Genomic DNA, 16,858 nt, shown 5'->3' on the forward strand with positions numbered 1-16,858 from the left:
TAGGGGGTGCAGGAGTAGAATTAAGAGAGAAATCAGGAGGGCAAAAAGGGGACACAAAATTGTTTTGGCAGATAAGGCAAAGGAGAATCCAAAGAGCTTCTACAAATATATAAAGGGCAAAAGAGTAACAAGGGAGAGAGTAGGGCCTCTTAAGGATCAACAAGGTCATCTATGTGCAGATGCACAAGAGATGGGTGAGATCCTAAATGAATATTTCTCATCAGTATTTACTGTTGAGAAAAGCATGGATGTTAGGGAACTTGGGGAAATAAATATTGATGTCTTGAGGGATGTAAATATTTCAGAGAAGGAGGTGCTGGAAGTCTTAAAGCGGATCAAGATAGATAAATCTGTGGGACCTGATGAGGTATATCCCAGGACATTGTGGGAGGCTAGGGAGGAAATTGCTGGTCCCCTAGCCGAGATATTTGAATCATCGATAGTCACGGGTGAGCTGCCTGAAGATTGGAGAGTGGCAAATGTTGTGCTTTTATTTTAAAAGGGCTGCAGGGAAAAGCCTGGGAACTACAGACCAGTGAGCCTCACATCTGTGGTGGGGAAATTGTTGGAAGGTATTTTGAGAGACAGGATCTACAGGCATTTAGAGATGCAATGACTGATTAGGGACAGTCAGCATGGCTTTGTGAGTGGAAAATCATGTCTCACAAATTTAATTGAGTTTTTTGAAGGGGTAACCAAGAAGGTAGATGAGGGCAGTGCAGTTGCTGTTGTCTGCATATGGACTTTAGCAAGGCCTTTGACAAGATACCGCATGGTAGGCTGTTGCATAAGGTTAAATCTCACGGGATCCAGGGTGAGGTATCTAAACTGACACAAAATTGGCTTCTTGACAGAAGCCAGAGGGTGATTGCAGAGAGTTGTTTTTCAAACTGGAGGCCTGTGACCGGCGGTGTGCCTCAGGGATCAGTGCTGGGCCCACTGTTATTTGTCATTTATATTAATGATTTGGATGAGAATATAGGGGGCATGGTTAGTAAGTTTGCAGATTACACCAAGATTGGTGGCATGGTAGACAGTTAGGAAGGTTATCTCCAATTGCAATGGGATCTTGATCAATTGGGCCAGTGGGCGGATGAATGGCAGATGGAGTTTAATTTAGACAAATGCGAGGTGATGCATTTTGGTAGATTGAACCAGGGCAGGACTTACTCAGTTAATGGTAGGGCGTTGGGGAGAGTTACAGAACAAAGAGATCGAGGGGTACATGTTCATAGCTCCTTGAAAGTGGAGTCACAGGTGGATAGAGTGGTGAAGAAAGCATTCGGCATGCTTGGTTTCATCGGTCAGAACATTGAATACATGAGTCGGGATGTCTTGTTGAAGTTGTACAAGACATTGGTAAGGCCACACTTGGAATACTGTGTGCAATTCTGGTCACCCTACTATAGAAAGGATATTATTAAACTAGAAAGAGTGCAGAAAAGATTTACTAGGATGCTACCAGGACTTGATGGATTGAGTTATAAGGAGAGGCTGAACAGACTGGGACTTTTTTCTCTGGAGTGTAGGAGGCTGAGGAGTGACCTTATAGAGGTCTATAAAGTAATGAGGGGCATAGACAAGGTAGATAGTCAATATATTTTCCCAAAGGTAGGGGAGTCTAAAACTAGAGGGCATAGGTTTAAGATGAGAGGGGAGAGATATAAAAGTGTCCAGAGGAGCAATTTTTTCACACAGAGGGTGGTAAGTGTCTGGAACAAGCTGCCAGAAGTAGTAGTAGAGGAGGGTACAATATTATCTTTTTAAAAGTATTTAGATAGTTACATGGGTACAATGGGTATAGAGGGATATGGGCCAAATGTGGGCAATTGGGATTAGGTTAGGGGTTTTAAAAAAAAGGGCGGCATGGACAAGTTGGGCTGAAGGGCATGTTTCCATGCTGTAAACCTCTATGACTCCTGGTCAATAATCCCTCATGATGTGGAGATGCCAGCGTTGGACTGGGGTAAACACAGTAAGAAGTTTAACAACATCAGGTTAAAGTCCAACAGGTTTATTTAGTAGCAAAAGCCACAAGTTTTCGGAGCCTTAAGCCCCTTCTTCAAGTGAGTGGGAATTCTGTTCACAAACAGGGCATATAAAGATACAAACTCAATTTACAGAATAATGGTTGGGATGTGAATACTTACAGCTCATCAAGTCTTTAAGATACAAACAATGTGAGTGGAGAGAGCATTAAGACAGGTTAAAGAGATGTGTACTGTCTCCAGACAGGACAGCCAGTGAAACTCTGCAGATCCAGGCAAGCTGTGGGGATTACAGATAGTGTGACATGAACCCAATATCCCGGTTGAGGCCGTCCTCATGTGTGCGGAACTTGGCTATCAGTTTCTGCTCAGCGACTCTGCGCCGTCGTGTGTCGTGAAGGCCGCTTTGGAGAACGCTGGACCTGCAGAGTCTCACTGGCTGTCCTGTCTGGAGACAATACACATCTCTTTCAGCTGTCTTAATGCTCTCTCCACTCACATTGTTTGTATCTTAAAGACTTGATTAGCTGTAAGTATTCGCATTCCAACCATTATTCTGTAAATTGAGTTTGTGTCTTTATATGCCCTGTTTGTGAACAGAATTCCCACTCACCTGAAGAAGGGGCTTAAGGCTCCGAAAGCTTGTGGCTTTTGCTACCAAATAAACCTGTTGGACTTTAACCTGGTGTTGTTAAACTTCTTACAATAATCCCTCAATCAGCGTACATTTAAAAAAACAGATTCTCTGGTCATTAACACATTGTTATATGTGAGAGTTCGCTGTGTGCATATGGTGCAGCTGTGTTTCCTACATTACAACAGTGACTACTCTGTAAGAAGTATTTCATTGGCTGCAAACTGCTTTGAGATGTCCAATGGTTGTTAAAAGTGCAATAAAGAAGTCTTTCTTTCTTAAAGATTGGCTAATATGCCACGGTTGGTTCATGTCACTCGTGAGAAATGCCACCTCAAGTAATATGTTTGAAACTAACCAGTTAGTGGTCAACGTCTCTCGTCCAGCAATTTTCTACGGAATAAAGAAGAAACTGGTGGCACGTTTTAATATTCTTCTTTTTTGAGTGTCATTGAGGGTCTTTTGCAGATCTATAATCACATGCTTTGTTACGAGGTAAATGGAGGAAGGGAGAATTCCAGAAAATAAACACTTCTATTTTTGAAACACTTTTCACAGTTCAAAATGTCGCAAAGTGCTTCACAGCCAATGAAGTACTTTTAAAGTGGAACCACCATTGTAATTTTGTGAATAGCAAGGCAATGAAATAAATGGCCAGTTAAACCTTTGTTTTCATCATATTGTACAGATAAGTAGGAACTCGCCTGCTCTTTGATTAATGTCACTTGATCATTTATATCCAACAGATAAGGCAGGCAATGCCTCAGTTTTCATCTTATCCAAAAGATGGCAGGGCAGTCAGATGGGGGAAGGCTAACGCTGAATCAGAGTCAAAGTGTTATCACTGAGCCAAGACTGATGGTGGGGGGTTGGAATAATTATGCTGTGGCTCAAATGAAGCTTCAGCCATCGTTTGAGTGGTGTAGCTCTAACTTCATTTAAAATCAGATAAGAATGTTATGTACATATGAATCTTCTTCAGAGCTTCAGCATACAGACTCAAAACGCAAACCCGGTTTTTCTCTTCACAGACTCTGCTAAACCTGCTCAGACTTTCCAGCATTTTCTGTAACGAATTCAGATTTTACAGTATCCATAGTGTTTTGCTTTTATATAAGAATGTTATGCGTATTTCTTAAGAGGAGATCTTGAAGTCAAGCATAATGACGGCCCATTGATATAAGCAAGTGTAGGACATTCATTATTTAATACGATGGCAAGTTTTACAGATTGAAAGAATTAAGCCAGATTAGAAATGTTGCCCTGCATATTCACTCATTGTGAAATGATTACTTTAAAGGAGGGTCACTTCAGAAGTTCACAAGTAAATTGAATTTGATATGTAAAACTATATGCCTCCCACCTTGCACGTAACTGAAGTAACTCACTGAGTAAAAAAATTCACTCTCACATTCCAGCTACATCTCTTGCTCAAAGCCTTATGTCTGTATCTCCCGAGCCTTTGTACCATCAGTGAATGGGAACAGTTTTTGCTTGTCTATTGTATCCAGACCTGTCATAATCTCGCACACGTCTATCAAATCTCCCCTCAATCTCCTTCGCGAAGGAGAGCAACCACAGCTTCCAACACCAAAATTGTAGCTGAAATCCAGAGAACAATCTGGTAAATGCACCCTCTCAAAGATCCTCTCACATCCTTGCTAAAGTGTGGGGACCAGAATTGGACGTAATACCCTACTTCTGGTAAATGAGAGCTTTATAATGTTTCATCATAATATCTCTTCTTTTGTACCCAATACCTTTATTTATGAAGTCCAAGATGCCTTGTGCATCGCTAATCAGGCTCTGAATACACCCTGCCAAATTCAAAGATTGATGCATAGGCACTCCAGGTCTCTCTGTTTCTGGACACTCTAGAACTATGTCATTTTAGTCTATCTTGCCTTTCCCTACCCCTTTTGTCAAATGCATCATCTCACACTTCTCTGTATTTACTTTAATTGTCATTTGTCTACCCATTCTGCAAAACTATGCCCTGTTGTTGTCAATTTGCTCCTGACCCTTCGCCAAACTTTACTCTATATTCCAATTTCTATGTCATGATATATATGGCATATATTATATATTATCTACCACCTCCTTTCTGAAACGTGACATAATTCCCCATTCTCACTGGCAGTGGAGGTGAGGCATGATCGGCTAGAGAATTCCGGCCACTCTTTTCTGTCCTTAAATCAGTTTCTATTGAAACTGACACTGATCCTCCCACTCCATGATTCCATCAGGTAGGAACAGTGAAACTACCTTTTTGTTGGTGAAATCAAGGTCATGTTGCAAGTAGAGCTGGACCACTTAGGAATGAAATCAAGGTACACTGCTTCACAGAGCTTAGTGAAAATCTGGCACTCTTTCTCCAAATGTCTCCAGATGCTGAGTCATCTTTAAGACGGAGATTAAAGATTTTGATAGGTAAGAGTAGGGATTTTGGAATAAAGGTAAATAAATGGAGTTGAGGGAGAAATCAGCCAAGACCAGATTGAATGGTGGAATATCACCTGTTACATAGAAACACAGAAACTAGAAGCAGGAGTAGGCCATTCGGCCCTTCGAACTTGCTCCGCCATTCATTTTAATCATGACTGATCATCAACATCAATATTCTGGTCCCGCTTTCCCCCATGTCCCTTGATCCCTTTAGCCCCAAGAGCTATATTTATTTTCTTCTTGAAATCAGACAACGTTTTGGCCTCAAATCCTTTCTGTGGTAGTGAATTCCATAGATTCACCACTCTCTGGGTGAAGAAATTTCTCCTCACCTCAGTCCTAAAAGGTTTACCCTGATCTTCAAGCTATGACCCCTCGTTCTGGACTCCCCCACCATTGGGAACTTTCTTTTTGAATCTACTCTGTCTAATCCTGTTAGAATTTTATATGTTTCTGTGAGATCTCCTCTTACTTTTCTGAACTCCAATCCTAACCGACTTTGTCTCTCCTCATATGACAGACCTGCCATCCCAGAAATCAGCTTGTTAAACCTTCGCTGCACTCCCTGTATAGCAAGGGCATCCTTCCTCTGATAAGGACACCAATATTACATACAATACTCCAGGTCTGGCCTCACCAATGCTTTATGCAATTGCAGTAGAACATCCCTATTCCTATGCTCAAATCCTCTCGCTATAAAGGCCATGCTATGATAGCTGAATAACTCCTAGGTTGATGATGCATCTCCTAACAAATCACGCAAATGAACAATTGGCTTTTTGACTTCTTTAGATGTTGTCTTTTCCCCTCTTTAAAGGCAGGGCTTTCTTTGAAATGCAGTCTCATGTGTCTTGGTACAGTGCTTATGTGGTCTTTCATCACATAAAATCGAAATAGTGAGTGTTGATTGTTATTTGACTGTGAAAGGCATCATGGCTCAGCCTAATTCTTTTCATATCCAACATCCATATTCTATTTACTTTCCAGTTGGAAGGTTGCTGGATGGCAGTCAGGACTGGGAACTCCCCATAGTAGACAGAGGTCAACCGTAGTTGCCATGCTGAGTTCAGTTAATTCAGCGCAGAGTGGGTCCGACATTGAAACTTTCCAATTAATGCAAACTCCTAAACGGATAGGCATCTAAGAGAAGATTTGTCTTGCAACCGAGCCCAGTATGTGAGAGATAACACAAAAAAAAAAGAGACTGCTTTAAGGAGAACAAATATATCTATTTTATCAATTACGCATGAAGCCATTAATGGGAACATATCTTCAGCAAGTAAAATGTTGAGTTATCTAAATTATTTCTACAGATCAAACAGTATAAAATGTATGGCACATTATACAGGGCTACAGCAAATGTTATTGTTAAACAAATGATGCCATTAAAGGATGTGCCTTACATCAAGAAACTATCAGAATCTAATTTTTTTAAATAATTTTTTTTGAACACTTCCTTTCAAAATCATACACTTTAAATTACGTGGGATAAATTGATATCATTCAGTGCCGCTGGCACAAAGCTCTGTGAGATGGCTGGGGTGGGGTGGTGGTGTTTAGGAATTTTGGACAACACAACCCAGAGGATAATGCTATATGCTTTTCTATTGCTATGTTTATGAAACACAGATGTATTAACTTCAGTTACACACAAGGGGGAAGGCATGTGGTTTTACATTTCAAGTTCAATGTACTCGTGAACTTCTGAAGTGACCTCCTTAAAAGTAATCATTTGCCTCAGACGAACTCTTCACTGTTACTCTTGTACATATAACATGTAAGGGACATTTCATCTGTTCACCATTTGTAGTGAAATCAGAAACAGGTTTTTTTTTACACGAATGAGAGAATAATGAAGCATTTTGTTTGCGATTTAGTATGGCATTGGGTTCTTCCATTCTGTCAGTTATATAAAACGTTAAGGCTCTGGTTTACCCACAACACAACGTTTGCAATGATTAGACATTTTGCCTCACCCCTCTACCCAAGAAAAGGGGGAAGCCAAGCTTAGACATTGAATTCCTTCACACACATCTTGTTGGGTTGGTTTTACTTACGTTTGATGGGCAGCTTCTTTTTGAGTTAAACAACGTTATTTAAATCTGCTTGACCTCAGTCATTCTCTGGAAAGAATTTCACAGCCAGGAGAGTTCAAATTGGAAATAAATGCGTGAAACCCAAGGACTGCGATAGGTCAGCCAACTTCATGCGCAGTGTGAAAAGGGACAAGTCCAATGTAAGGAGGCTTGATTTAGTGCAGCAGTTGCAAGTATTAGTTACTCCCCATCAACTCAGGATCACTTAATTTAATAAACACTGTAAAAACTATGTTGCCTTATTGCAAAAGTTTGCTTTTTCTTTTGCGCTTAAGGAAACTCATTTGGTAATTAAAGTCTCAATCACAGTCTGTTGTTTGATCCCTCTCCTAATGTCAAGACAGGTCACACAGAGGACATATGATTAAATTAGTAAAGCTAAACAAAGTAGTTCGATATTTCTGTCCAATCCCTTGGTATGTGACAAATTGACAAACATTTCTGTCATTCTCTGGGATTTAGGACAGCTTTTCACAGAATTGGGAAGCATCCACACACCTTTAAAAATGGTGGGAGGGACCCAGATGCCGATGTTCCACCCTATTTCCGACACTTCCAACTTTTGCAGGCAAGGGAAGGGTGCAGGAAGAGAGTCACACAGACAGGAGATCCAGGCTCAGCAGGGCCAATTGAACTTAATGCCAAGTTCAAACAGATCCCTGTTTGGCTGTTGCAAGGACCTTAATCCACAGTATGAGAGTCATGAATTGATGGACTCGACATAAACACCCTTTATGGGTGGATAAGGTCTGTTGAAGTATCAGGATCTGAAGTTTTTTAAATCACCTGTTCTTTAAACATGAGGAAAAAAATCAGGGTGAAAACTGTCAGTGAGATTTTAAAAATTCTGAATGGTTCTAAACTCTGTTGTAATTATTTGATTGACAGGTCATCTGGTGCAGGTTAGAAAAAGAAACATTACCACCTGGTCGTGCAGTTTCAATAGAGTTCTTGGTTGACATTTTGACAAGGGCCATTATTATGTAGGGGACTCAATTGGTGCAGTTGGCTAGACTGCTAGTTCATAGTGCAGAACAATGCCAACAGCATGTGTTCAATTCCCATACCGGCCGAGGTTCTTCTTGAATGGCCGCTTTCTCAACTTTGCATCAGATTAACTGTTTTTTTAAGTTTAAAGTTTATTGTATTAGTGTCACAAGTAGGCCTACATTAACACTGCAATGAAGTTACTGTGAAAATACCCCAGCTGCCTCACTCCTGCGCCTATTCAGGGGAGAATTTAGCATGGTCAATGCCCCTAACCAGCACATCTTTCGGACTGTGGGAGGAAACTGGAGCACCTAGAGGAAACCCACGCAGACACAAGGAGAGTGTGCAGACTCCACACAGTGACCTAAGCCAGGAATTGAACCCAGGTCCCTGGAGCTGTGAGGCAGCAGTGCTAACCACTGTGCCACCGTGTCGCCCACCGTGCCGTCTTTGATTTGGCAGCTAATCGGAAATGTGTTTGTTTTTATAAGATATTAAACATTAACGGAGATTTAAAAGCTTTGAATGGGTTTCTTGAATGGAAATCTTTTTCACTATCAAGTGTGTAAGAGTAACCGCCACAGGTTCCTGAGGTCTGCCCATGGTGGATGCTGCTTGAGTAGGTATGAAGGTGACACGAATATGAGAAGGCATGGGAGGTGGATGAGGGGCATGAGTTGACATGAGGGTGCCATAGGGTATGAGGGGGCATTAAGCTGTCATGGAGGTGGCATGGGGGTGTGAGGGATGAGGGACGGGAATCCTGACGTGAGGGGGAGTGAGAGACGTTTTAGTGTGAAAGAGAGTGTGAGAGTGAGAGAGTGAGTGAGTGAGAGAGAATGTGTGAGAGAGTGAGGGCCTGATTTTACCATTTTCATTCTAAGTGCCGAATCTGGGCGTAATGCAGATCCGACTTAGAAATCTGCTTTCAGGCGCCCCCATACGCTCTCAGCCATCTCCAGTCCCATTTGCGCTGTGGGCGGAGCTTAGCGCAGCTGAAACGATCGGAGCTCTGAACTGCGCATGTGCAGTTTGAAAAAAATTTGAAAAAGCGCACCCGTGTCAGATCGCTCCCGGGCCGCAGAAAGCGGAGAAAGTGGCCCGGGAGCGATGACCCCCACACACATCACTGTCCCCCTTATTCACCCCTCCACTACCCACACACATCACTGTCCCCCTTATCCATCCCCCCACTACCCACACACATCACTGTCCCCCTTCTCCATTCCCCCACTACCCACACACATCACTGTCCCCCTTATCCACCCACCCCACTACCCACACACATCACTGTCCCCCTTATCCACCCACCCCACTACCCACACACATCACTGTCCCCCTTATCCACCCCCCACTACCCACACCCATCATTGTCCCCCTTATCCAGCCCCCCCCACTAACCAGACCGATCGCCACCCCTGCCCTCCTCCCCTCCCCACCGATCGCCTGCAGAGCTACCCCTGCCCCCCACCAGAGATCCATCTGCCCCCCACCACCAGAGACCCACACTAATAGGCGTGGTCGAAAGGCCCCCAAATAATAATGTTGAGGTGGAGAGGGCTATAAACAAGCAAATAATGGATGCGTGCAAAAATGGAACGGCAATAATCATGGGGGACTTCAACCTGCATATTGATTGGTTGACTCAAGTTGGAAGGGGTGGTTTGGCAGAAGAGTTCTTAGAATGCTGTCGGGATAGTCACCTTGAACAGTATGTTACAGAATCGCCGTTGCGCCCATTTTGGGCGCAAATCGAATCGCCGCCATTCCCGGGTTTCGGTGAAGTGGCAATCTGCGCGGATGCGGGTGCGGATCGCAATAATGGCCTCTCACCCGACTTTATCACGTTTTCGCGCCCGTTTTTAATGGTAAAATAGGGCCCTGAGAGTGAGTGTGAGAATGTGATAGTGTGTGAGTATGAGTGTGTGAGTGTGATAGTGAGAGAGTGAGAGTGTGAGAATATGAGAGTGTGAATGTGTGTGTGTGAGAGAGTGTGAGAAAGTGTGAGAGAGTGTGTGAGAGAGTGTGTGAGAGAGTGTGTGAGAGAGTGTGAGAGAGAGTGTGAGAGAGTGAGAGAGGGTATGAGAGAGTGAGAGAGTGTGAGAGAGTGTGAGAGTGTGAGAGAGAATGTGTGAGAGAGATTGTGTGTGTGTGTGTGAGTGAGAGAGAGAGAGACAGTGTGCGAGAGAGTGTGCAAGAGAGAGTGTGCGAGAGAGAGAGTGTGCGAGAGAGAGTGTGCGAGAGAGAGAGTGTGCGAGAGAGTGTGCGAGAGAGAGTGTGCGTGTGAGAGTGTGCGTGTGAGAGTGTGCAAGAGAGAGATAGAGTGTGAGAGAGAGTGTGCGAGAGAGAGAGTGTGCGAGAGAGAGTGTGCGAGAGGGAGTGTGAGTGAGAGAGAGTATGAGTGAGAGAGACTGTGTGTTAGAGAGTATGTGAATTGTATGACAGAGAGACACAGTGTGAGAGAGAGTGTGTGAGAGTGAGTGTGAGAGAGAGTGTGAGAGAGAGTGTGCGAAAGAGAGTGTGCAAAAGAGAGAGTGTGCAAAAGAGAGAGTGTGCAAAAGAGAGTGTGCAAGAGAGTGTGCGAGAGAGTGTGCGAGAGAGAGAGAGCGTGCGCAAGGGAGAGTGTGCAAGGGAGAGTGTACGAGAGAGAGAGTGTGTGAGAGAGAGTGTGCAAGAGAGTGTGTGAGAGAGTGTGTGCGAGAGTGAGAATGTGCGAGAGTGTGTGCGAGAGAGAGTGTGCGAGAGAGGGAGAGTGCGAGAGACAGAGTGTGCGAGAGACAGAGTGTGCGAGAGACAGAGTGTGCGAGAAACAGAGTGTGCGAGAGCGAGTGAGTGTGCGCGCATGTGTTGGAAGTGCAAAAATGTAACAATGAGTGTCCCGTCTCAGAGACGAGTCGAGAGCTCCACTTCAGACGTTGAAAGCTTTCAAAAATTGGCCGTCAACTCAAGATGAGTCAACATTTGCCAACTAAATGTCTTAACAATTAAAATATCATTCGATAAGGTGGTTGGTGCACCTAAGTAAATCGGACAAATTCAGATTCCAATTCTGGACATTCCAGTTGACAGATTGGTCATCTTCAACATCTTTAAACACCTTCAACACGTTTTCACAGAGCTCAAACGGAAACAAAAAAAAACAAAACTAAATGTGAGGTTTATAATGAGAACCTTACAGAGCATTTTCCTGATGAGAAAATAATGGATGCAATACCTCAAATCGCTGAGAGCTGACTTTCTTTCCTTTTTTAGACCATACAATTTTAGGCCTCGGTTCTCCAGAGGTTTGGCAGATAAATGACGCAACCCCTCCCGAGACTCCCGTCTGGTCAATGGGAGTTCTTGTAAACTTTGGCGGTGCTATAAAAAGAAAGGAAAATAATAAATCACATTCCTGAATAACTTAAGTCTCAGTTGCTAGGCAGTGCGACATTTCATTAAACAGATTTAAACGTGGTATCGCCAGTCCAGTAGATTGGTGGGAACCTTTCTAGCAGCGATCTTTAATTTCACAGCCATAGAAACAAGTGCATCTATTAGACTTGGTGGGGATGCCTTCTCTGGGTGGGCAATCTGGAGCAGGAATTTGGACAGATGGTTCAAAGTGCTAAATTATGGGTTAACCTGGATGAAACGGCTGTCTTCAATATCAGAACCTCTTCAATTTAAAGCTGTTTGAAGGTTAAGTTGGATTATCGCTGTGGATTTTCCAACCAACCGCACCCTCAGAAATAGTAAACTCCAAAAAAAAGACGTTGTATCCCATAATTTATACTTCATTTCTCACAGGCTGGCACACTGCACGTGCATATTAACTCGAGTTAAGTATAGATGCAAAAGACTGGAGAGCACAAACGTTGGATTAATTCAAGATCCAGTTGGATCATCATGAAGAAGAAATGAATCATGGGGGTAATTTTAACCTGACCACGCAACAGGAAACGCCCAGATTCTGGTCAACAACCTCCCACCCACCTAACCAACCTCCTCCAACCTGACACCCGTCACACTGGAAATAAGATTGGGAGGGGCTGACCCAATCAAATCTGTTTTCAACTGGATGGTTTTGGTCTGATAACTCCAATGCAGTCTCTTCATCACAACAGCCAACTGGATCTTATCCGGCTCCCTTATTTGAGTGGCGGAGTCACAGACTCAGTTTTTAGTCGACTTGCAATCCCGTTGGGAACAGTAAAGGAGCTGCATTAATTTGTATGAATTCCAAGTACAGGCTCAGGGCGTCTGGTTACCTCGGATCCAAATTAAATAAGCAATAGTGTGAAAAACAGTATCCCATTCAACAGTCAACACTTCAGCACAATGGCAGTACACGCTCTGACTGAATCAAGATAGTAAACACTCTTATTTACTGTATTTCAGAGAAAAACACATGCAGCAATGTGTGGTACCAATCTTTCCCTGGTGAAAGATGAAGCAGTGAGGCTTCACTATCACTGCCCGATTTGCATGTACTAAGGAATAGATATCAAAAACAAGACGGGATGACAATAGCTGATGACTTACAGCAAAGAAGGCTGAAGGGAGGGGGACCTGATTATGAGGGACAGGAATAGAGTAGATAGCAAGAAACTTTTCTCCTTAATACAGAGATCAATAACCAAGGGGCATAGATTTTAAGTTAGGGGGTGCAAAATTTAGATGGGATTTAAGGAGAGACTTTTTCACCCAGAGGGTCATAGTCATAGAGTCATAGAGGTTGACAGCATGGAAACAGGCCCTTCGGCCTAACTTGTCCATGCTGCCCTTTTTTTAAAAACCGTTAAGCTAATCCCAATAGCCCGCATTTGGCCCATATCCCTCCATACCCATCGTACCCATGTAACTATCTAAATGCTTTTTAAAAAGACAAAATTGTACTCGCCTCTACTACTATCTCTGGTAGCTTGTTCCAGATACTCTCCATCCTCTGTGTGAAAAAATTGCCCCTCTGGACACTTCTGTATCTCTCCCCTCTCACCTTAAACCTATGCTCTCTAGTTTTAGATTCCCCTACCTTTGGGAAAAGATAGTGACTATCTAGCTGATCTGTGCCCCTCATTATTTTATAGACCTCTATAAGATCACCCCTCAGCCTCCTACGCGCCAGAGAAAAAAGTCCCAGTCTATCCAGCCTCTCCTTATAACCCAATCCATCAAGTCCATCAAGGGTGATGGGAACCTGGAACTCACTGCCAGGGTGAAAGGGTAGTAGAGGTGGGAATCCACACAACATTTAAGGGGTATTGAGATGAGCACTTGAAAAGCCATAGCATGCTAGGCTATGGACCAAGTGCTGAAAAATGGAATTGGAATAGATACATGCTTAATGACCAATGCAGACACGATGGGCTGAAGGCCCTCTTTCTGTGCTGTAGAGCTCTATGGGCAGGATTTAAGTCCACACAAGATCGCTGGCGGGGGCTCAAGTTCCGGCAAAAGCTGGAAATCGTGAATATCGCTGGCGAGATCGGGGTCTTTGGTTTTTGCCACCTCTCGCTGGCAACGTTATCAGACTCACACACATATTGCATGAAAATCTGATTTTAATACCCCCTTACCAGATTCCACATTGTAGCTGACTCAAGTAAGCTGCAGTGTGGTGAATTTCTGTCTCACAGTACAGAGCTGTCCATCCACTTACGTTTCAATATATTGCACAACTATATAACTGCTTTCATATGGACTCTTTATTTTCTTCTTTAACTGCATCAACTTTGATTAATTAATTACTCAACTGCCTCTGGTACTGTGACCCATCCATGAACTTCAGTTGTTGGACTATAGCAGTAAAGCATCTAGATATTAGCATGCGAGTGTTGAAAGGTTGCTGTCAGCTATTTATAGCCTTCCCTGACAACTGCAGCACTTGATCCAACAAAGTGTAAGGGAGAATCTAGCGCAGTTCATTACCCATTGCCACCTATCAATGTGTGAAACCTCCCGGTGCCTGTGAATTAATCAGCTGTATCAGTTATGAGGCATCACGTGATAAGACATCTCAGTGTTTTTTTAACTTTTGGATTGGTCAACTTCTTCATGTCCAAGGAAACTAAAGGTGGATCATGTGATTGGGAGTAGAAACAAAGGCTGGAATTCTCTGGCTGTTCACGCCCCACCCCCTGCCAGCGAGGACAGAGAATTTGGTGGTCAGCAAAATCTCCATTCACTGCGGAGAATGCCGCTGGTGTGAATGGCTAGAGAACTCTGGCCAAACAATTCGTACTTTGTCTCCATACGCACTGGCCAGAACATTCTGGCCATTGATGCGGCTGGGATCTTCCAGTCCTCCCGATGGTGGTCCAGTATGCCGATGGCAAACCCACTACAGGTTTCCCGGCAGCATAGGGTGAATTCAATGGGAAATCCCATTGATTGTGGTGGGACCAGAAGATCCCGCCACCGGCAAACAGCACGCCATCTCCCGGCAAGAAATACATGGCGGGGAAGCCAGAAAATCTCACCCACTGTTTCTCATGGGGACTAGGGTTTCAAATCACACAACGGTCAATGGTCAGCAAATGGAGGCAAATATACTTCAGTAAAAGCACACCAGACAACAATCCTCTCAGAATTAATTAAAAGCAAGTGGAATTTTCCCAAAAAATGGCAAAGGCCGAGATTTGCCCCACCACAGTAAGAACAGAGAATTTGGCGTTCAGGCAAAACTCCATTCACTGCAGTGGGACCAGAGAATCACAACTGCGTGAGGAGAAGTCTGGCCAAGGTGTCAAAATCAGATTGAAAACCGGCGTATTTCTCCCCAGAAAAACAGGCAAGTTTTCTCTCCAGATCTTCCCACATTTTGCTTTTTAAAGCGGAGGGGGTGGCGTGTTTTGCACCATCATTGTGAGGGGTGGGGTTTTAGGACGCTGGCAAACACGACTCCTGAGATCAGGCCACCTTTTGAAAGGGCACCCCATCTCAAATCATTGTTGAAGATCCTCTCGCTTTAATCACCGGCATCCCCCCGCCACATGAAGTGAACACCTGTTATGGGGTCGTCTACAGGCACTGCCCCTCTAGGCCTCATCCCCTGTAGGCCACCCCCTGGCAGTGCCAACCATGTTCCTGACCAGGGGCCACACTCACTAGGTCCTGGTCCTCAGCATGGTCATCACATCTGGTCTCGACTCGTTATTCCCAACAGCATTAAGTCACGCCAGTGGGTGAGAATGCATGATGTTCCGGGAAGATATGGCATTAAGCTGGTTTTGAATGGTAATGAAGCCCTGCCCTTGTTGGGCATGAACCTGATGACACTGCCGGGGGTGGGGGTGCTGTCTCTTTATGTGTGAGTTTCCAGCCAAAATGGAATTTGCACACACATCGAACAGGGCCAGCAAATCCCCCCCAGCATGTTTAGTTTAGAACCCCATTCCTACATCCTATGGAAAGCTTCTACTTATTGGTGAATCATGAACAACTCAACTGGAGTCTTGTTTTCGAGAGGAAAAACCTTCATCAACGAATACCCCTTAACGTTAATTCAAACTTCAATTAAAGGAGAAAGCCGAGTCAGCTTTCTGCAAATCTTCATATTGTGGGATCTTTCACGCTGACTGCAGTTTCTGGAAGCACTGACACCAATTTAGAGAAGTGGCTTTTATAATGGTCTCCAAAGGCAATGGCCATTTTCTTTGGCCACTGATGGGCTAATCAATGTGGTTTTCCAAATGTACCCAGAACAGATCTCCCCAGGCATAAATAAAGGCAGAAACTGTAGCTTACAGCACATATGATTGGTGTAAGATTTAAATACTGACAACTTCAAATCACCTAGAAAAGGTTGTTCCAAGTGGCAGCTCCCATGGTAGCCAATTAATAGCATCATATCTTAGAGCACAGGAGGAAGTGATTAACCCAGAATGCCTGTACTGACTCTTTGAAAGAGTTATCTCACTTTTTCCAAGGCCCCACTCTTTGACCATAGCCAATTGTTAATGGCTATGTTGTCAATATCGGCCGTGCTGCTCTTTCATGGTGGTTTTCAAATCAGCGGGAACATTATTTCTTCTAATATGTAGCATTTTTAGTGCTTCCTGCTGCACACGAACGTTCACCGTAAAATTACCTTGCAGCAGATAAGCAAAGTGAATTGGCTGTGTGTTTATCCTTGTAAACTACAATAGTAACGAGCTGCAAAATCTGGGGAAAGGAAATTCCGGTAGGATTATTGCTAATATTGAAGGAAACCAAACTGCAATAAAAATGGAGCATTGTTGAGGAGGCAAGGGCAGGTATGGCAGGGTAAGCCTCTCTCCTCTTGTTCTATCTTACTCCTGCTCTTCATGCTGCACAAGATGGTCACAGATGTCTTTGAATTACAGACACCATATTCATACATTCTAGACTTGTCCAAATTTCCAACATGGTTTTACGTATCAAAGGGGGCAAAGAGATTTCAACACTGAAGTCAAAGTAAGATTGGCTTTGGAAGAATCTCATACTACTTAGTATCGTCATTAATCACACAACTTCTTTAGGTGGTATAACCCAAGATTATTTTTATATTTTTAAAAGGTTTTGAACAGTACAGACCAATTGTGCTGAATGGACTGTTTCTTTTTCGTAGACTCTGTCAGTTAATGACTGAAAGGCAACAAAAAAGTAGGAAAATTTAAAACAAATGCACTTACACAGAATCCCAAATGACAGATCCTCAAATCGACAGTTTTGGATTTACTGTGTTTAACTTCCAAAAGAGC

The 16,858-nt window shown here is 43.5% G+C and overlaps 1 protein-coding gene across 14 annotated transcripts in view; it reads right to left on the minus strand.

The window, feature by feature from the left end:
• Nucleotides 1–16,858, minus strand: part of ptprda (protein tyrosine phosphatase receptor type Da) — a 595,150-nt gene that overhangs the window by 322,842 nt on the left and 255,450 nt on the right. For all 14 annotated transcript variants that reach the window (XM_078214119.1, XM_078214118.1, XM_078214117.1 and 11 more), the window contains exon 3: nt 11,368–11,513. In XM_078214119.1, coding sequence (XP_078070245.1) covers nt 11,368–11,513 — 146 coding nt within the window. The remainder of the gene's footprint in view (nt 1–11,367; nt 11,514–16,858) is intronic.

The sequence above is a fragment of the Mustelus asterias genome, chromosome 6 (genome assembly GCF_964213995.1).
Source record: "Mustelus asterias chromosome 6, sMusAst1.hap1.1, whole genome shotgun sequence".
NCBI lineage: Eukaryota > Metazoa > Chordata > Chondrichthyes > Carcharhiniformes > Triakidae > Mustelus > Mustelus asterias.